Source organism: Eretmochelys imbricata, chromosome 12 (assembly GCF_965152235.1).
Source record: "Eretmochelys imbricata isolate rEreImb1 chromosome 12, rEreImb1.hap1, whole genome shotgun sequence".
Lineage (NCBI taxonomy): Eukaryota > Metazoa > Chordata > Testudines > Cheloniidae > Eretmochelys > Eretmochelys imbricata.
The window spans coordinates 6251737-6273333 of record NC_135583.1 but is presented as its reverse complement, the minus strand read 5'-3'; the positions used below and the strand labels follow the sequence as shown (position 1 = coordinate 6273333).

Sequence of the window (21597 nt, the reverse complement as noted above, 5' to 3'; positions counted from 1 at the left end):
TTAGTCACCCAGCTCTACGGTGTCAATGGTTTCAGTTTCCATAATCTCATAATTTATATATGGATAGAATTTCCCTGTGCATCTCTCTTTCTTTTTCTGTCTAAACTATAAAAATGTCCCAAAAGTTGACAGCCAAGAATAACACCTTGTTTTCTTATGTATAGTGGCCATTGCACCCTGGCGTTCATCAAGTTCTCAGGAGAGTGTGAAAACCACAGGAGTTAAGCTAGGTAGAAATAACATCCTGTATGACTTGTAGAAAGGGAAAGGTTCTATGGGTCAAACTTTCTGATACTCCTAGCAATTCATGCCAACTAGCTTTCAGCCCAGATTAAGAACCGTATAGTTGTCTGCCTTATGAAGCACACATCCATCTCTCTGTATGCGGTTAACCTGCCTTTTTCCTTCAGAATAATGTCTCGTTGTAGTGTAAGTTCCTGAACGATGTGAAATGAAAGGTGTGAAATATAACCAATGAATCTATGGACTAGGACCACTAAATTTAGAGTAGCTAGAAAGGATTTTGTTGGCGATTATGTGAAAAGCAAAGCACACAAAGGATGTAAGTTGTAAAGATGAAAGATGTAAGTACCTAACCAGGGTCTAGTTTTGATGTAGTAAAAGAAATTGCTTGAAAAAGGGGGTATTCCATTTAAGAGTCTGGCTAAGACAGAAATACAGTCCTCGAAAACAATGGAACGTAAAAAAGCTTCTTAAGAAGAAAAAGGATAAAAGATATTTGTTACACACTGTTGCCATCTACTGGATATTGATGGAAGCAGCAATAAAACTGAGAACAAGAAACCAGAGACCCTTGGCAAGTGTCCAAAAGAAATGAGGACCATTCTCCTCCGACAAATCCCCAAAGAGGGTATATAAATGGAGGTTACAAAGGTGGATCTCAAAGTTTTGCTGAACCTCCATGGCTAGCCTCTCCCTTCCTCCAGGACTAAGAAGAGAAGTTTGCTGAACCCACAAAAGAAGCTGCAGAATTCAAAAGTGCTACCAGACACTTGGCCCAGCCCTGTGGCCAGCTCTCCCACTCCTAGGGTTACAGGCCTGAGAAGAAGCAGTGACCCTCTATTTCAGAGATTAAGTAACTGAAAGTTTCCTTGCTGAGTCTGCACTTTCCAGTGAGACCCCGAGGAACCATATGTGTGATTTTAACTGAATAATGCTAGCTGTATGGTGCTCCATTGTAAGTCCAAGTAAACTGGCCCAAGAGACTCTCAAACAATTTGTAAGCAATTGCCTTTGATGTTTTAAATTAGACCCTTTTATACCCAACACTAGAAAGAGCAGGGACCACGTTGCTAAGAGTGCCTTAAGACCCATAGATTACAAGGCCAGAAGGGAACATTGTGATCATCTAGTCCAGCAGTTCTCAAACTTCATTGCACCGCGACCCCCTTCTGACAACAAAACTTACTACATGACCCTGGGTGGGGATGGAGCGAGGGGATTCCTGGAGCCTGAGCCTGTGCCCCACCACCCTAGGCTGAAGCACTCAGGCTTTGGCTGCAGCCCCCAGCAGTAGGGCTCAGACTTTGGCTTCAGTCCCGGGCCACAGCAAGTCTAACGCTGGTCCTGGCAACCCCATAAAATGGTGTCTCGACTCACAGTTTGAGAACCCCTGATCTAGTCTGACCTCTGTATAACACAGGACAAAGAACTTCCCCAAACTAATTTCTAGAACAGATCTTTTAGAAAATTATCCAATCTTGATTTAAAAACCCTCAGTGATGAAGAATCCACCACAACCCTTGGTAAATTGTTCCAATGGCTAATTACTCTCACCATTAGAAAATTTACTCCTTATTTCCAGTCTGAATTTGTCTAGCTTCAACTTCCAGCCATTGAATTGTGTTACACCTTTCTCTGTTGGACTGAAGAGCCCATAATTAAATATTTGTTCCCCATGTAGGTACTTACTGTAATCAAGTCACCCCTTTGGCATATAAGGCCATGTAAAGGGACACTGGCAAGGTTGCCAGGGCAAAAATGTAACTAACCTTTTCTCATTAGCTCTGTTTTTTGCACAGTCTGTACAATTGTTTCCCAGTGTTATTTCCCCCCCACCAAAACAAATTCAACTTGAAGAGGGGTGAGATCACTAGGACCCTATGTGAGGGCACTTTCAATAGAGTGGAGAGGACAGGAGGGTCTGGAAATTGTTGGTGTAGAGGAAAACATGGAGACAGATACCCTGCTCAAGGAACTTAAAGCTAAGGGGAGGAGGGAGACGCGGCAGAGAGAAAAGTGGATCCAAGTGAAGATTTCCTTAGGACTGTAGAAACAATAGCTGCTTGAAGGAACAGCGGACAGAGAGGAGATGGTATTTACTTTCCTGAACCAGTAGCCGATAACTGCATGGGCCAATGGGGCCCGTGCCCAGGGGGCCCAGCCGATTTCGGGCCGTGTGTCAGGGTGGACTAGGCCCTGAGTCCCCCTGCTGGAGGCCTTGTGTCCTGCCGTGCCCCACCCCAGAAAAGGGCAGTAAAAAGGTCCTCCAAGCGACCTAGAGTGGCTGTGTGGGAAGCAGCCAACCAGGGCCCAGCAGGCTAGTATAAGAGGAGCTGCCAGCCCGTGGGAGGGCTGTTCCTTGCTGGAGATGGAGAAGAGTGGTGGGTGCTCCACGCCGGCTGCTAGGGCTCCACCAGGAGAAGGCAATGAGCGAAGGGTGAAGAATGTGCGGGCGCCATGGGGAAGTGGCCCAGGGAATTGTAGCAGCGATGCAGTTTATTTAAAGGGAGATGGTGGGTGGCTGTTATCTACAGGGTCCCTGGCCTGGGTCTTCTTCCCCCTCGCCCCCCGTCCAAGCCACTGGGAAAGTGGCCTGGATTTTGATGCACCCCAGAAGGGGAACTGAACTCTTTTAGTGGCCCAGCTAAAGAGCTGGGGCCAGAAAGGCCTGGAGAAGCAAAGAGCCTTCAGGGAGGGAGCCCTGGGGGATGTGGCCCCACACCAGGGCTGGGACTGCTTAAAGAGCAGGGATAACTTGAGGCAGCCCAGAAGGGGCTGAGAGACAGTTTGGCCCGTGTATTGTGATAGGCCCTGCTGAAATGATTGAAGAGTGAGCCCCAGGATAGGGCTGCAGATTGAAGGACCCTACAGAGGGTGCTGAAACAGGCCCCCTGTTGGCCTTATACCCCAGAAGGGGTTTGCTTTGCTTTTATCACACAGACAGTGTGAGACTCGGCCAGAAGATGAGTCACCAGAGACCCACCACAGACAGGTGGAGAGAGAGTGTAGGCATATGCACTCGGCCGGGGGTGCTCGCGAGAGGTGAGTGTGACCCCCTTACAGGCTCCCAGTATAATTCCCCCCCCCGCCAACTCTGGCCCCAGGGCTGGAGGGGCTCTCGTTCCCTGCCGCAGCCCTAGGGCAGAGCCTCTCTGGTCCCTGTGCCGCAGCAGTGGGGAGAGGGAGTGCAGAAAGGCGCAAGCAGGATGGGGCTGCCAGGGAAGGGGTGGAATGGGGGTGGCTGTGGATAAGGTCGCAGGTTGCAGGGGTGGAATGGGCACAGCTGCAGGTGGAAGGGCTGGGGCAGGGCCACAGTTCTGGCACCGGGGCCCCGTCACTTGCTCCAGGACAGAGGCTGATCAAGGTCTCCTGGGGCCCAGGGCTGAACACTGAACTTGGTCAGATATTGCTGCTCCTTTCTACAAATGAGTTCAGGAGTGTGTGTTTCCATTTGCCAGGATAATAATTTTTTTTTGGCATTTCAGAGCCATTTGGCAACTTTCCCTATCGATCTGGGAACTACTGGATGCATTCCCTGAAAACACAATGGGAAACTGTCTCAGATGTGAGATCTTGGAAGCATGTAAATGTCAAAGACTATTATATTGAGGAGTGCCAGATGCTATGGGCACAGGGATCTTTGTAGACTACTGTATCAATAAGGGTTAAATGTGTCTTTGTGTTCCCGGCTCACTGTGGGGGGAGGGGGGTGGGTAACAGCCCCTGGAGACCCAGCTCCTGCCAGGGTTCTGGAGGCTGATAGGTTGCCTGTGTTTCAGCAAAAGTTTCGTTGAGGATGCAAAAAAAATTTGCAGCAAAACATTTCACTTCAGCGAATGGGCAACAAAACTGGGAAACTGCCAGCCAGCATCACTCTCCTCAACGGAGGAAGCACCTGTTCTATCCATCTTTCAGAGGGATTAGTCCACTGCAGGATCGGCAGGACTTAAAAGCAACAGGTTTGGAATCCAACATTTGAGGTGCCCTGTTGTGACCCAGAGCCTCTTGATGCCAGCTGGCAGAGGGCACCAGGGCTGCAGGGTTTTTATAGGTTATAATACTGTCAGGTTTACTGGTTGTCATAGTCATTTTGAAATGTGCATACAGATATTTAATTTCCAGTATAGGTTCATAACGTCTTATGTTCTCAAAGCCTTGGAGCGAAGGCTGGTAAACAGGAGGTGACATCCCCTTACTGGCTCCTTCCAGGCAGAGGGTAACAGATGCATATGTCCATGTCTGGTCATTGTGTGTGATGTGCTTGTGACCTGCTTCACAATGCAGGTCTATTTGCATACAGAGCCAAAATGTGAATCAAGAGACTGTGAAATCCTCAAGAGGAAATGTACGGCAGGAGGGGATCCTGTTTTTGAGTACAGATAACGGATTGTTTGGGTATAGCTGGGGGGCACAGGTACCCCCTGCATCTTTAACTGAGAAGACAAGTTGATACTGTGACTTGCCTCATGAATGGAAGATCGCAGCCAAGCCTGGCTGTAAAATGCTTTGGGGGGTGACCATTGTTCCAGAAGATGTGAAAATATCTTGTTAGTTAAGTCTAGGTTCTAGGATGCATGTTATGATTTTATTTTATATGTAACCATTTGTTTCCAATATTTTTACGTGATATCATTAGAATCTCTTGTCTTTGTTATATCACCTTTTGCTTTTTTTCACTATAAACATATCTAGGTGCTGTGTGTTCAGTGGAGCAATGATCTAGGTTGTAACCAATAAGATGAGGGGCAGGGTTCCTTTAGGAGCAGCGAGTCTGTGAATACGGTGAGTGCCCAATGAATCAGGGGCTGGACACTCCAGGGAGAAGCTCACTGGGCTCAGGGGTTGGTGTGTGCCTTTCGCTAACATGCAGAGGGACAGCAGAGCTCAGCTGAACTCCTCTGATTTACTGATATATGACCACCAGGATCATCTGTGACCTGTCTGGAATAAATACTGACAATCAGACCTCCCTAGACATGTCCCCTGTGCAACCCACCATACAGACCTCCCTGTACAGGCATGACGCTTCCTGGTGGTACAATGGGTGGTGAGGCACCTCGCTACTACATACCCTTAAAATGAGGGGGTGTTGTCTGTGTGTACTGTGTGTGTGTGTATTTGGGAGACACCCACCAGACAATGGGCCGTTAGCCTTGATGGGCCATTAGGAAGAAACAATAAGACTTTGAAGATACTAACTTCTCTCCTTCCTGAGAGGCATCCTGGGATGTAGCTGTGACACTGCTAGGTCAGGTTGTCCTGTCACCTGGTACTAAACACCATCTTGGACTTCTAGTAGTTTTCCACTAAAAGGAGGGGGAGGTCGAGATTGGGAAACAAGATTCCTGCCTTATGTAAATCTTTTTTTAAGGCTGGGGAGTAAGGCAAACAGGACTCTTCTCCATTGTCTTTCTGCCCAAGAAGAGAGCCTGCTGAATGTACCTGAAGAGACAAAGGAACTGAGCAGGAAAGGCAAGGGCTGAGTCCAGACTAAGGCAGGGAGTCTAGTCTGTAAAGAGAACTAACTGGAACTCTAAGCTACAGAAACTCTGCAACTTGCCTAAAACAACATTTAGGGTGAGAAATTTATGGAAACCAGTCTCCTTAAGATCTTAAGCTTGGTATGAATGTTTTGTTTTGTTTTCTGGGTAATCTGCTTTGTTCTGTTTGCTATCCCTTATAATCAGTTAAAATCTGCCTTTTAGAGTTAATAAACTTGTTTTGGTTTATTATTAAACCCAGTTTGTGCAATTTCTAACTGGGGATACCGCAAGAAGTTGTGCATATCTTCCTCCACATTGAGGGAGGGGGTGAATTTATGAACTTACGTTGAATACATTTCTCTACAGTGCAAGACAATATTATTTTGGGTGTACTTTTCAGAGGGGAGCTGCAAGTGAGTGCTGGGCGATTTCTTAGCTGAGTCTTCTCATAGAGAGCTGTTTGCAGACTCTGTGTGATTCTACAGCTGGTGTGTCCCTACCTGTGTGTGTGCGGCCAGAGGCCGGAGAGCCTAAGTCAGCAAAACAGGGAGAGGGGAGCCCAGGCTAGTGGAGCAGGCAGGCTCAGTGAAATCCCAGTACATCAGGTGGCATCCCTGAATGGGGAGGTCCAACCCAGCAGAATTGTTACAATATATTTGATTCTGCAGGTGTGAGTTTCCTCTCTCTTCAATCCGTGTTCTCTTCTTTGCTCAGTTGAGTTCAGATTGAGCAGTGCCTCCTATTTAAAAGATGACTCTTCTAAGAACTCTAAAATCTGCATGCTTATTCAGATTGTCTTGAAATTGTGTGCCCCATGGAGGAGCTAGGTAAGGTTACTAGTGCAAATTTGGTGTCATTTGAGCACGTGGTCCTGAGATACACCCCGCTCCCCAAACAAAAGAGCATTTCACAAAATCAGCAGCTTCTTACAATGTTTATTTTTGCACATGTGGGGTTCAAACCGTGGCTTTAATCATCCCCCACCAGTTACTCAATGTTCATCTCAGCTTGTGCCCCTTTGGGGGAAGCTCTATTGAAAACATTATTAAAGGAAGAGCTCAGCTCGCTAGAACGGTACATGGCAAGCACTCATGCAACAAAGAGAGTGAAATGTGCCTATGGAGCAAGACTAGGCCAGAGGCTTTGCAGCCGCCCTATGGTCCGATGATGTGGCTGGCTCAAGGGGACATGCTATAGCTACTGAACCTAGCTACACCCCTGCACCGTAAATCTGAACCCTGCACTTGGCAGAGATCTGAGCATGATTTGTAGGAACAGGGCTAGTAGCTGCCTCTCAAGTGTTTTTTAACTTTTGGGGACTGTGCCCTGCTAATTTGTACTCCTACTTTAGGAGGAGTTCAAACCACTTTCTCTAGACAATAAACTGCACATGCTCTCCGCAGATGTGTGAGTGATGGCAGGGCATGTTGCTACTTTCTCTACCTGCAATACCATAGGAGAGCGTCAGCCCCGCTTGATCAGTCAGCACAGAGGGAAGATGGAAGGGATGATGGCTGGAGGGAAGATGAAAGACAGGATAATGTAATCATGTTTCTTGAACAATGGAAATGATCACTTTAAAGCCAAGGGGTTCCCAATTCACAGCCCCTTCAACAGGAAGTATGCGTGACATTTTTCACTGAGTGCATCAAGGCCTTACCCTCAACTCAGGGGCATTTCTGTTTTTCCCTGTTTGTCTAAATTTTTGAACGCTGCAACTGATCAATTCCAAAATTTCAGGGAAAGATCTAGACATTGGTGCCCAGAACCCTATTGATTTTGGGGAAAATCAGAAAATTGAAAGGGGGGCTAATGGGGGGCACATGAAGCCCCCACCAATTCTTTAGCACAGCCACTGCCTCAGGTACCCCCTTCCACTGTCTATAGATCAAACAACTGGTTAATCCACTTGTTAAAAATGTAATAATACCCCATCTCAGCCCTGCCTATCCTCCCAATAGAGTTTAAACGCTGAAATCCTGAGTGACTTATCACCCACCCAGAAAGATGACTAATGGTGAGGGGGAAGGCCCCTGGCCCGGGGTGGAGGAAATGGGGTACTCTGGTTTGGGGGGAGAGAAGGGGAAGTGGGGTGGGAAATGGCAGAGTTAGAGTGGGGTACCCTGGTATGGGGAGAGGGGGGAAATGGTAGTCAGAACCCCAGGCATGGCACGGAAGGGGAAAGAGGGAAAGGACTTAATGAGGGTTCACTCAGAGCCCCTGCCATGAGGCAGAATAGGGGACGCTGCTGTGGGAGGGGGGAGGAGCATGGGGAGAAAGGGGAGAATAGGGGCACACACAGATCCCTTGCCAAGGGGAAGGGGAGAATGGGGGACCCTGGAATGGGGAGATGGAGGCCACACAGTACCCCTGCAATGGGTAGGGGGGAAGGTGGGACTGCAGAGGAAGGGGAATAGGGCTCACACAATTCCTGATTTGGGCCGGGGGAGTGTGTGGAAGATTGAGGGATATGGATATGGGGGAGTAGGGCATGGGGGCATGCAGAGCAGCTAGTATGGGGGGGTAGAATGGGGTGGAGGAAATGGACAATATGGGGTGAAGTGGGCATAGGGGGCACAGAGCCCCTGCTAGGGAATATGGGGCAGGGTCACAGCTATGAAGACGAATGCAGACTTGCGGAGACGCAGTGATAAAACTGGGGTGTTTGGCAGAGTGCAGGGAGGGAAGGTGGATGGGGGTAGAGGGTGTAAATAGGGATGGATGTAGGGGAGAAGGGTTGGGAGGGCTTAGGCCAGTGGAACAGCGAAGGGATTTGGGGAATGGAAGGGGAGGAGATGGAGTAGGTGAACATGGGAGAGGTGGGCAGTAAGGGCAGGGGCCTAGTCACCTCCACATTCTTCCCTCCCCTGCAACTGTGCTGGCATCTGGAGTGCCCTTCCCCTCTGAGATCTGAGCTGTTCTCCCTGTCTCCTATGCTGAGCTGGGGGTCTGATCCCCTCTTGCTGCCCCTATATGTGAGCCAGAATCTCAAAAGGACCCTACCCCTCTGGGAGGAAGTCTGAGCCCATCCTCCTATCCCTCCATGTGAGCTGGGATCCAGAGAGCCCTGCCCCTCTGGGGAGTATGAACCCCTCTCCCATGTGTGTGGTGGGATTGGAGGCCTCACCTCTCTGCAGGAAATCTGAATAATAGCTTCCAAGGGAAAAGGGATCATTCTGATCATGTAATCTGACCTTCTGTATAACACAGGAAAACTAGGAAATTCTCTGACAAAAAAATTCATTAATGCAGAATTTAAGGTTGCTCAGTAGTATCGCCTACCTTTCCAGAACACTGAGTTCAGCAAAATTTAACCTCTGAAACCCAGGGAATAGAGAGTTACGGTACCTGCCAGCGTCACCTTAACTCTGCCCTCTGAGCAATGATTCTAGCGTATGCTGCCTTTGCAGATAGTGCGGAACGTGCAGTCAATAGGGCACATGCCCACTGTAGGGCAGAATCAAAGGCAAAACTCGCATGTAGCTGAGGTTCCTGTTCAGTGCACTACCTACACCTGCCCTACACGCAGACACTGAGCCTGCTCCATCAAACATCCCCATAACTAGTGCATTTTACAGTCCTTTCAGATTTGCATACGGGGTTCCTCTAACACAACACTTTTATGTCTCCACCATAACACCCACACAGTACTCACATCACACCTCACTGCCCACAATCCCCAGGGGAAGAAGACCCCTCAGTATCGCTACAGCCACAACTACACAACTGAGTGCTGATATGAGGCAAACTGCATCCCTCAGGGCACACACATACCCGTTGCTTTTCAGCACACGGAAGTGCTCAGATTCCACCCCCCCCAAGCATCACCTCAAATCACATTCACAGTTCTGCTAAGCTGCCCCACCCAATCCCTCCAGCATTCAATACAGCTACACTTAACCCAGTGAATGCAGCTAGAATGCATGCAGATAACTCCTAAAGGCTAGTCCCAGCTCCAGGGGGACAGAGTTAAGGTTGCATTGGTGTCCACCTTTCAGGCGTTAAAAGCTGAATTACCTTAATTCTTTATTTCCTGGTTTTCAACAGTTTGAGTTTTATTGAACCGGATGTTGTGGAAGAGCACAAGATACCACCGGGCAACCTTAACGCTTTACATCTTTCTCAGGGAACATATACTGGAATCACCATCCCATAGCTGAAATGCAACCATCTCTAGGGTAGAACACGACAGCTGTTAACAGCAAACAGCAACACTACACAACACTTTAGGATGGGGGAGAGAAATTATTCTGTATTAAACTGAAATTGCAGAGGAAATAATTATCTGCAGATTATCATCCCAAATAACATTTCACCAGGACACTGGTTTTAGAACTCCAAATTCTTGCAAAAAATGCCATGGGACATTACCTTATTTTACAATTTATATCAAATATCGGATCTTCAACCACACAGCCACCTAGCACAGGACACTGATTCAGCACCATTTCAGAGGAAATTGAATGCACTACTGAATCACCAATACTTTCTGAGGTGTGAATCTGCATGCTCTGTAGCATCTGCGAAGATCATACGTCCTTGGGATGGCAAGACTGTAGACTACCATTTTATTTTAAGGAGCCTTCTGTATTTTTTTGGTAAATCAATAAAGACAGAAAAACATAAGAATGCTAACACCAAGTGGTGCTTAAGATGCTAATGCAAAGTAAGATTAGAATGAGATAATGAATTAATTTCAGTAAAAGTGGACACATTTAAATATAGTTTGACATCTCATATTGTACTTAAATGGAAAAGAACATAATCCATATAACATTAAGTATGTGAAGTGACTCCTTGTTTACTTTAGAGAGGAGAATTGCTTAATTGCTCTGCATTACAATACTGACTAGAGCCATGTGCTGATACAGGAGGAGTTCTTTCTAAGGGAGGCGATCTCTCACGAAGGGTGAATTTCTCAGAAGAAAGCGTTGTTTTTACGGAATTAGGATTGTGCTCTTTATTCAGCTGTTGCAGCAGAAAGTTGTTTGTGGACACTAAAGACCTGGGCAAGATGGCGAAGAGGCGGTTAAAATGATGCATAAGCATACATTCATCGGAATGAACTCTGCTAAGATGTGGAATGTATTCCCCAAAATGAGATACTAATTTCCATTTCTTCAAATTCATAGCAAACGAAAAGTTAAAATGAAGTGTGTAGTTCATGCTTCTGTATTTCAAACCAATTATAACAGCAGTCACACTTTAAGGTTCCATTTATAAATAGTTTATAAGGGGCTAAAATGATTGACGTTATAAACCTGTTACAGGCCTAAGTAATGTGTTATGGACAGCTACAAGCACATCAGTAGAAAGAGTTATATTGTGGATGATAATAAGAAACTTACTGACCTGATGGACAATTGATTAACCACCCATTAGAACATATGGGACTAGATTCACAAAAGGGGTCTGTTCACACCTGTGAATATATTAAATCCACTACTTCCATATTTGAGCAAAGTTCCCATGCCATCGAGAAACTCTCAGTAATGGGTGCCTTTGGTTATGTACATATGCATCTGATATGCAAGTATGATCCGTCCCCACACGCTGATGCCTGCAAGCTACCTCTGTTTGTTGTTGTTGTTCTGATCATTACACATAGTAGCTACATGTCTGAGAGTTTCCTAGCACGACACAACCTCTGTTATGGTCATTTTAGGGTTCAATAAGGAAAAGCCTGTCTTCTTCCAGTGACTGACTATGGTTTCAAAGAAGGAAGGAGCAGTCTGTAGTACCAATTGAGACTGGTGCAATTTGATGAAAATGCTGGAGTAATTCTATCAGCTACATTAGGCTACGGCAACATTACAGAGCTTACAGCCGCACCTGTGCCAGGGTACCGCGGCTAGTGCAGACCCTCTAAGCGGATGGGAGAGAGGTCTCCCGTCGATTTACTTAATCCACCCCCAACGAGTGGCGGTAACTACGGCATCGGGAGAAGCTCTCCTACCAACACAGCACTGTCCGCACCAGGTCGGTGTAATTTACATCACTCGGGAGTGGCTCATTCACACCTCTGAGTGAAGTAATTTATACTGGCCCAAGTTGTAGCGTGTACATAGCCAGTGTCTAATTAGATTGCTTCTAAGTTTTCAGAGTCACTGTTGCAATGAATAAGTATGCTATTTTATATGTCCATAATATGAATGCAGGATTGTCTCTAGGTTTTTGGCTGTTCTGTGAGCTGTTGTACAAGATCAGACTTAAGATTACTTGAGTGACATCAACTGTAAAGTTCCTTACTTTTAAGGTTTAGCTCTTTTTTTTTTAATGTAATCTTAATTTTGATTTTTTCCCCCAGGCTAATATGTTTGTATTTTAAGAAAACTGCAATATTCATTCATTTAAATAAAGTGTTGCTTTGGCCTATTAACATATTGAAGAACTGCGCAGCGTCAAGAGTCTCTGACAAACTTATGAGCTGTGCAAACACATCAGTGATACTGGGCAGACCTTGTAAAGTGTGCTTGGGGTTATGAGGCATTTAGGACTCCATGCAGGGTTTAGGATGCATGAAGAAACTGCTTTGAACAGATAAATACTTTCCCCCTGAACTAATCCAAGTCTTTACCGAGATCAAAACATATTTGGAGTTTTAGGCCAAGACATTTTTGAAAATGTTGTAAGTGAGATCATCAAATGCTTTGTCCAATTTGGCTGAAACTCTGTGAAAAATTCTCTGTTTAAAAGTTCATGCTTCTAAAATCAATCTGCTTGAAATTTCACTTTGATTTAAAACCGGGCTTATAATGAAAATTATAGTAGCTCATCACACACTATGGATGAGTCAATCATGTTTCTACAAATGTACAGTGGAGACAATATAGTGACAAAGTGTGAGTCACCATAATCTAGGTCAATCCCATTTTTAGAAAAGGAGATGAGCCTAAAATCCAATTTGATTTAACGAGTCAGAACTATTACTCCCCCCCCCGATGCACTGATGTGTACCCTGATTTTTCAGAGGTGTGGGGCATAGTTTGTTCTCACTGACTTCAATGAGAGTTGTGTGTGTGACTGGGACATTTGAAAATTAGGCCAGAGGCTCTTTTTCTGCAAAAAGTCTCCAGGCAGGTCTATACTTAAAGCACTGCAGCGGACAATATGGACGCCGACGGGAGAGCTTCTCCCATCAGCATAGGTACTCCACCTCCCTGAGAGCTGGTAGCTATGGCAACAGGAAGGCTTCTCTCACTTACATAGTGCTGTCTACACCAGTGGTTAGGTCAGGTTAACTGAGTCGCGCAGGGGTGTGGATTTTTCACATCTCTGAGCAACATAGTTATACTGACCTCATTTCCTAGTGTAGACCTGGCCTCCAGGTGTGTAAAACATCTACACCAGACCATTCATCATACCTCTGACTCTCCTGTAGAAGATGCACAGTCTCCTGCAGTTTCTTATGTTGTTTTAATTCCAGAGTTAAGTACTCTACTTGGACACTCAGCTGCTCGTTCTTATGTAGCAACTCATCTAAAAGAATTACAGTGAGTTGGGGTCAGCAAAATACAGAGCTGTATGCCTGAACATGCATTTTAAAATACGTAATTAACATTATTAATAGTAATGATAATACCTCTGAGTAGAATTAACTACTAGTAATGATTACTATTACTACAGGGTTGCACATTTTGTAGCTTCTGTAGGCCGAACTCATGGAACAAATCAGGTGCTCCTGGCATCTTGCCACTCCAACTCACAAGCTCCGTGTGTCCTGCGTGTTTCCTTCTCCACCATGCCACTGTCTCCCGTTCTCCCCATCCATGCTAGAGTCTCCGTGTATCCCCCAGTTCCCCTTCCCTCATACCACGGTCCCACATTCTTTCCAGCCATGCCAGGGTTCTGTGTGCTCCCATCCCCCACCCCCCAGGCCCAGGGTCTCCCACTCTGCCCCCTGCCAGGGGCTCAGTGTGCACATCCCCATTCTTTCCTTCCACTCTCCCCATTTGTCCTCTTTCTGTCTGGGTGATAAGTCATTCAAAATATCAACATGTTAAAGTCTATTGGGAAGATGGGCAGAGATGAGATGAGGTATTGTTATCTTGGAAAGTGTAAACTGGAATCATCAACCAGGTCTTTGATCTCTAGGTAATTACAGGGGTGCTTGAAGCCATGGCTCTGCAACAGAGAGGAAATGGACTCCGTGTGTCCCCCATTTTTCCCCTTTCTGGTTTTCCGATTTTCACCAAAATCAGTACAGTTCTACTCAACTGGTTGTGATGTTCAAACCCTGTGTTACAGACTGAGAAAGGCCATTACACTGAATGTAGAACCTCAGCTCATTATTACTTTATTTTATTATTCTAAGTCACGTTTCTAAGGGGATTTTCACCATCGTTCCTAGACTCTATTTTAAACAAACTGGCAAATAATCTGTGACCTCCCCCCACCCCGAGGAGGAGTCAGTTCTGTATTTTCATATTTTGCATAATTTTATCTAGATTCCAGGTGCATTATTTCAGGAGCAACTGCAAGGGCCATTTTATGGTTTGTCTGTTAGGGGATTGCCTACGTTAAAATAGGAGCCCCACAGCATCATCTACTGGTTGCAAGCTCTGGCCTCAGCCAAATCTTTGGTGTTATCAAATTCCACAACCAAAGTCAGGCCCTGTAGGAAAGCAGATGCTTACAGGTTCACTGTTCAGTACATGAACTTGGCAAAGCTGTTGCTCGCTTACTAGGCACTAGATATTTATGTAAATATATTCCAGCTAGTACAGATACATCCCAAACTAGTATAAGATAAGATAGTTTGACAACATAATGAATAGGGATGTTTTGTCCAAGATATCAGGAACAAGGGGAGGGTAACACCCAGCTTACACATTTCATGGCATTTGTTTATGTTAGTTTGGTTTTTTTAGCCTATAAATGTTGGGGTACTTTGCCTTGATTCTTTGTTCAGCTAAGGTGGCAGCAGAACGTCCAGTTGCTGACTGAGCTGTTCCTTGACCCAGGGCACTCATGTTAGCGTACCTGTAACCACTGAGCCAGGGCCCTAGGACTGTGTCTTGATGGCAATAAACCTGGCCGAGTGCCTTTGTCACTGAACCATGCCTGTGGTCTGTCTTTGAGGAACAGTGCAGCGTTAGTTCACAGGCTGCCATATCTGCTAATAACATTGAACTTCAAGGACAGAAGCACTGAGCAGCTTAAACAGTGCTACCGAGGCAACAATATTCCAGCCCCCAGCACTTAACCATGCTGGGTAGTACTATCAAGATCTGCTGAACCATCTCTCTGCGCAGAGCTGGGAAAGCACACGGAAAGCACACACAAACACGCAAGCCAATTATCAATACTCTATCACTAAAGAGTTAAAGGGTGGAAACAAAATGAATACCCCTCATCATGGGTTCATGTAAAATAGATCTTATGAAATGAACTCGATATACTTTGACAAGATTTAAAGTCCAATTGTTAAGAGTAATTGTGTTGATAAATGAATTTTAATATGGCCAAGTTCAAGATGCTACATCTAGGAACAAAAAATGTAGGCCACAGAATGGGTGACTGTATTCTAGAAAGCAATGACCCTGAAATTAATTAAAAGCCATTGATGGACCTGTCCTCCATGAATTTATCTAGTTCTTTTTTGAACCCTGTTATGGCCTTGGCCTTCACAACATTCTCTGGCAAGGAGTTCCACCTTTTTCTTGTTTTATTATAAGTGCTGTGTGGTATACAGGAACAATGATTTAAGGTAAAATTAGTAAACTACTCCTTGGGAGGAGAAGATCTGGGACTCCTGTGAGTAGCCTGTGGCAGGGGCTGGTTATCAGAGGAGAATGTTTCAAGAGGACTTGGGGACTGGAGTGCACCTCTTGTTAACCTGCAAGATGAAGCCAGGACTGGCATAGCCCAGGGGAGAATGCTTGAGTGTCTGAAAGGCTGGTGCTGTTAGGGAGCTAACACCCAGTTACCACAAGCAAGACTCCCTCAGGCTAGAGGCAGGGGTGTAACAGTGACTCAGAGTCCTGGGCACCCCGAGAACCATCACAACACCACTAATTAGATGCTACAGCCTTTCTGGCGGAAAACGGATCCTTCATTTCTCAGGGTATTAGTGTTGAGCAGCACTTGGACTTATTTCTAACTCTTCTGAGCTGCAATAACAGCACTTACCAGCAAGGAGAAAAGAGTAATTCAGACACAATCATATTACATATAATAAGCCAAAACCAAGCCTTGTGAACCTACCGTAAGTGAGTGAGTGAGTCCCACTGAAGCAGTAATTAGAAGCAGCAGTGTAGTCCACTTCCTGTAATTGGGAAGATGACACATGGCTCTCCTCCTGCCCCTTGGCTTGCTGCTGCTTCACACAGTCCAGTATTTGACAACAGAGAATAAAAAAGGTTGAAAAATCAAAACGTTAAGAGAAATTAAATGTTTTCCTACAGTCTGATCCAATGTCCACCAAAGCCAATAGGTTTCAGAGGGGTAGCCGTATTAGTCTGTATCAACAAAAACAACAAGGAGTCCTTGTGGCACTTTAGAGACTAACAAATTTATTTGGGCATAAGCTTTCATGGGCTAGAACCCACTTCATCAGATGCATGGAGTGGAAAATACAGTAGGCAGGTATAATACACAGCACATGAAAAGCTGGGAGTTGTCTTACCGAGTGGGTACAAATTAATTCCAGTTCTGCAGTTTCTCATTGACGTCTGTTTTTGAAGTTTTTTTGTTGAAGAATTGCCACTTTTAAGTCTGGAATTAATTAGCAAACTGGACACCATCAAATTAGGCCTCAGTAAAGACTGGGAGTGGATGGGTCACTCAAAAAGTAATTTTCCCTCTGATACTCACACCTTCTTGTCCACTGTTGGGAATGGCCCACATCCACCATGAATGAATTGGCCTCGTTAGCACTATAAAAAGTAATTTCCCCGCTGTTGATATTCACCCCTTCTTGTCAACTGTATTTTCCACTCTACACATCTGATGAAGTGGGTTATAGCCCACGAAAGCTTATGCCCAAATAAATTTGTTAGTCTCTAAGGTATCACAAGGACTCCTCGTCGTCAAAGCCAAGAGGAGTCTTTCCATTGGTTTTGATGGTCAACATATCAGGCCCTTTGTGCAGTGATGAATGCAAATGCGTGCAGTGCTGCTGTGCTCTTCCCCAAAGCCAATGCACCTTGCCTTTTAAAGACTTGGCTGAAATGCGTTCTTAAAGAAAAATGGTGCTCTCAGCTGTTAACAGAGTGTGGGGAAGTTCTGCCATTTCCAAATACTTTAAAAACCAATAAAATAAAAAAGGCACTTAAGGGACACTGGCAGGTAGTTCAAGGTTTGTCAGGAACCGGATTTAAACAGAAATGTTTTTCTATACGTTGTTTAAAGGATTTAATTGAAAACAGGTTTTAACTTTGGATGTAAACATTTCCCCTGCAGTGGCTGCAACCTGAACACTGAGCATGGGGTTGGGGATAGGAAGTCCAGCCCTGCCCCTGACTGACCCTGTGCTTTGGGCCAGTTACAAAACCTCTCTGCCCCAGTTTCTCCTTCTGTAACAGGGTGTAAACTTGCTCAGAGGGATGAGGTCTGGACTGATGTTTGTAGACTGCTCTGAAGATAAAAATTGCTATGTAAAGTGATGGCTATTCATGCACTGCTGCAAAAGAAGCAGAAAATGAAACCATCTAGCTACAAAGGTAAAAGTGACTAGTCTATTTCCATTGGTCATACTGCATGAAGCTGCAAAAACCAGGCAAACCGCATACATGATAAATTATTATTTTTAATTCTTTCATTTTTAATAATCTGGAGGAAGATTTTACAGGCATAAAAGGCAGATGGGAGCTGAGTGCCTAGCTACTTTGTGTGCCTCTGAAAATTTGCCCCCCGAAATGGTGTTAGTGACCTAGATCACGGATGATTTTTAATATACATCTTTCCCCTGCCAATGTCCCTTTATTACATATTAACATATTACACTGCAAATCAAATGCAATACCATAAAACTCTCGAACCACCAGAGGCACAGCCAAGATAGACCCTGCTCTCACAAGGCACTGTCAGTAAAAAAGTGCTCCCATTTGACACTTCCACTGCACTGATACTTTCCAGGAGGTCTAGTCTGATGACAGTACAGTGGGACTCAAGGAATACAAATCCCACTTGAATGCAGACAAAAAGGCAATTTGTGGGTCATTTATACCTCTTTGTAATTAGCTGTAGTGATTATCAGTTTTGGATTTTTATGTTACAAGGAAGTTTTCCTTATTGGAAAGTTCATCCCCTTGTTTCCATATGACATAGGCATGGGAAGGAAAGGAAAACACATACCAAAGCCATGTTTGCTCTGTCAAACGGCTCAGCATACTTCAGCTGGGTCCTTTGAAGTCTGGGAGCATTTCCAGCTAAGACTGATGGGCTATCCCCACCTGGTAGGTGAACATCCTTCTGTGGAGGGGTAGAGGCCATAAGGTACAAAAGCAAATCTTGAGCTGGAGCTACAGAAAAACAAATGGGTTGGAAAAGCAGTCTGAAGAATAGAGCACTGGTTTCATGTTTAGTGACAGTATCAATAGCATTAGGTGGGAAATGGTTTTTCCCATATGGGGAAACTTTCAAGATTTTGAAAAATTTTCCTGCCTTGAATCAGAATGAAAAGTCAATCTCAAATTTTCAGACTGAAAATCTCCCCAGAAATAAATTGGTTCCTGTTTGTTTCAATAATTTCAAACTATTTTATTTAGATTTCAACCATTTTTGTTTGAACATTTTTTTTTACTTAAATTTTGAAGAGTACTTAGTTTATAGTATTTTGAAACCAAAAATCATTTTGAACCAAAACCTGGAACTTTTTCATTTAGAAAATGTCAATGTCCCATTTTGACAAATTGGAAACATTTTCCCCTCCAAACATTAACAAAATGGCGATTTTGTGATAGAAAAATGCTTAGTTGAGAAATTCCTGACCAGCTCTAAGTATCAAGACACCTGGGCACTTAACAGTATCACAGCTATAGAAAAGGCATGGATTCTAAAACGTTGGACAGTTTAGCTCTGACATACTGGTTGGTCCCTAAGGACTAGATTCACAGAGGAGCTTAAGAAGGGTGACTCTGAGCATTGTCACACCATATTTTCAGGTGACTGGAAAATCATTGGGGTTCCCAAAACCTGAGTTCAGTACCCAGGTTCCTTATACAATGAATGTCCCAGGCCCCGCCCCCCCAGGGACAGCCCTGGCCCTGGAATTTCTGTCAGCAGGCCTGGCTCTGTGCGGCCAAGATCCCTTACTGCAGTTGCATGCCATCTCTCTTGGTCTCCAACCTTTCTCTCACTCCAGGAGCTGCTGCTGCTGCCTTGTGACTGGGCCCTTATGCCAGGTCCCTGTGCAGTTTCTCCTTCTGGGGTGGGTATCAAAGTCCCTTCTCACCAGCAGTCTCACGCAGTCTTTCCTTGATGCCACTTCCCCCGTGGCAGGTAGGGGAACCCAGGCCTGCCCTCTCCACTCAGCCTATATCACCCTCTTTTGCTGCTTAGTTGGCTGATTGGGCCTGTCTGGCCTAATTCAGCCCTCTCGGAACGAGTGTGGGGAGTACACCCCATCACAGACCCCAGTCTGGTAGGTGAGATCTGAGCATGCTTACCAGATCAGGCTCTGCAAGCGAGTTAGGTAGAAGAACCCCTCTCTTCCCCCAGCTCATGCATCATACTGGGGCTTAGGCTTCCAGATGTCTGGCATGTGGCTGTAGTGTGAGTGCACAGAGGTAGAAACATACGCACCTAGGGAACTCTTACTGCAAAAATATAGGTGCTGAGTGATTTTTAGGAGCCTACAGGGTTTGGGAGCAGTTGAGTAGCAGTTTTGTGAATCCCCATGGGGCCCGATTCTTGGATTTGGATGCCTAAAGTGGTCGTTAGCTCCTTTTGTGAATCTAGCCCTAGATTTATTGCAGCTTTTCTTGACTTGCATTTCTACTATGCACTACACCTGCACAGCATATTCTATGCAGCAATTGTAAGGAAAACCACACCTCAGAGTCCCAGAAAACACTACTTACTGCTCAGCAATGTATGAAAAATTATCATATCTTAAGAGAATTCTCCAGAATGTAATGGGGAGCTACCACTTTGTAACAGGACAGGACTGCAGGAAATGTTACACTTTGAGCCAGAAATTGCACTAAGTGAAATGCAAAAGAGTTAGAATAACTTCCCATCCACAAATGCCAACTGGGAGCAAGCAGTTTGATGTTTAAGCCAAAGAATTTCAGGTCGCCTGGGAGGATAGGTACAGCAAAGACAAAAACAGACTTAAAACTATTCATTCAAATGAAATTTACCAAGAAAATTCTTGTTGAGGAGGAGGGACCCAGCTCCATCCCAGTAACGATCTACCAGCTCCAGGAGCTGCTGTAGGACAACTGCAATATGTGATGCTTTCTCAGTCCTTTTGGGACTTGGACTTTCTGTAAAACTCGTATCATTGCTCAGATCACTGGGGACAGACTAAGGAGAAAAAGGCAAAACAAACTGTTTATTTTTCCAGTAGATTTGCAGTAGATTTGCAAATTATGCAGTAGATTTGCAAATTTGCAGTAGATTTGCAAGCACCTAACTTACGTGCATAAACCAGGTATTTGTGCTTGTATATTTCCAACTGGCACAGAACTAGCCAGGTGCACAGGAAGATACATTCTCACACAAATCAGGTAAGCTAGGGGCGCCTGAATTTACATGCACAATTGCATGAGGTTCATTTTGTAAAGGCCACATGTACATAAAGATACATACAATCTAAATAAATCACATAGGGCTTTAAAAACATAAAGAAAAGAGAATTTTTCCTCTCTTTATATTAAGGACATAAAACCTCTTTGAAGTCGTATGCTGCACATAGGTACTACAAGTAAGATGGGTACTAAGAGAGATACCAGAAGAGACTACTGGGACCATGTAGCTTCTCCTCCTGTATATCACAAGATAGAGAATTTCACACTGTAATTCATTCATCATCTCAAGAGCATATGTTTTAGAAAGACATCTGATCTTGATTTAAAGATTTCAAGTGCTGGACAATCCAACACATTCCTTGGGAAGCTGTTCCAACGGTTAATTACACTTGTTCAAAATTAGTGTCTTATTTTCAAGTTGAATTTGTCTCACTTCAACTTCCAGCCATTGGTTTCTACTTGATTAACAAAGGGGTCTCCACTATTTGCCTTCTCATTTAGGAATTTACAGATCATAATCAAGGAGCCTCCTAATCTTTTTCATCAACTAAACAGTCTGAGCTCCGTAAGTCTCTCATTTCCTGTATCTGAATGAGTCTCTTGGTTCTTCTGAGCACTTTCCAATTTTTCAACATCCCTTTTAAACTGTGGACACTAGAACTGGACCCAGTGTGTGAAATCCTGGCTCCACTGAAGCCAATAGTAGTTTTGCCATTTACTTAAATGAAGCCAGAACTTCACACCGATTTCCAGTAATGGTCTCGCTAAGGCCTCCTACAGAGCTAATATAATCTTCCTACTCAGCATTTCTCTCTCTCTATGTCAAACAACTGCATTTGACCCTTAAATCCTTTTCAGAGTCACTGGTTTCCAGGACACAGTCCCCCAACCTGCAAGTGTGACCTACCTTTGTCCCTACCTGTCTGACCTTGTGTTTGGCCGTATTAAAATATATTTTTGGCTATGCCCCATTTACCAAGTGACTCAGACTGCTCATTACTAATGATCATTAATGATCACCCAAGCAATATCTGTGTCATCTACATGCTTTGTAAACAATGGTTTTATATTTCCTTTCAAGAGCCTTGAGACATGGAAGAATTCCCAGCCTGTTCTCTTAGAACCTGAGAAAATTTACCATGGGGCACATTCTCCACTGCATCATGTGACCCGCT

At 44.8% G+C, this 21597-nt stretch overlaps 1 protein-coding gene across 1 annotated transcript in view; it reads right to left on the bottom strand.

Annotated features, from left to right (window-relative positions):
* Positions 1-10532: 10532 nt before the first annotated feature.
* The window catches only part of LRRC36 (leucine rich repeat containing 36), a 39645-nt gene continuing 28580 nt past the window's right edge, over positions 10533-21597 (bottom strand). Inside the window, exons 10-14 of the mRNA XM_077831480.1 lie at positions 20033-20198; positions 18024-18190; positions 15933-16047; positions 13091-13205; positions 10533-10731 (exon numbers count right to left, since the gene is read on the bottom strand). Of these exons, the coding sequence (XP_077687606.1) occupies positions 10533-10731; positions 13091-13205; positions 15933-16047; positions 18024-18190; positions 20033-20198 (762 nt within the window). The remainder of the gene's footprint in view (positions 10732-13090; positions 13206-15932; positions 16048-18023; positions 18191-20032; positions 20199-21597) is intronic.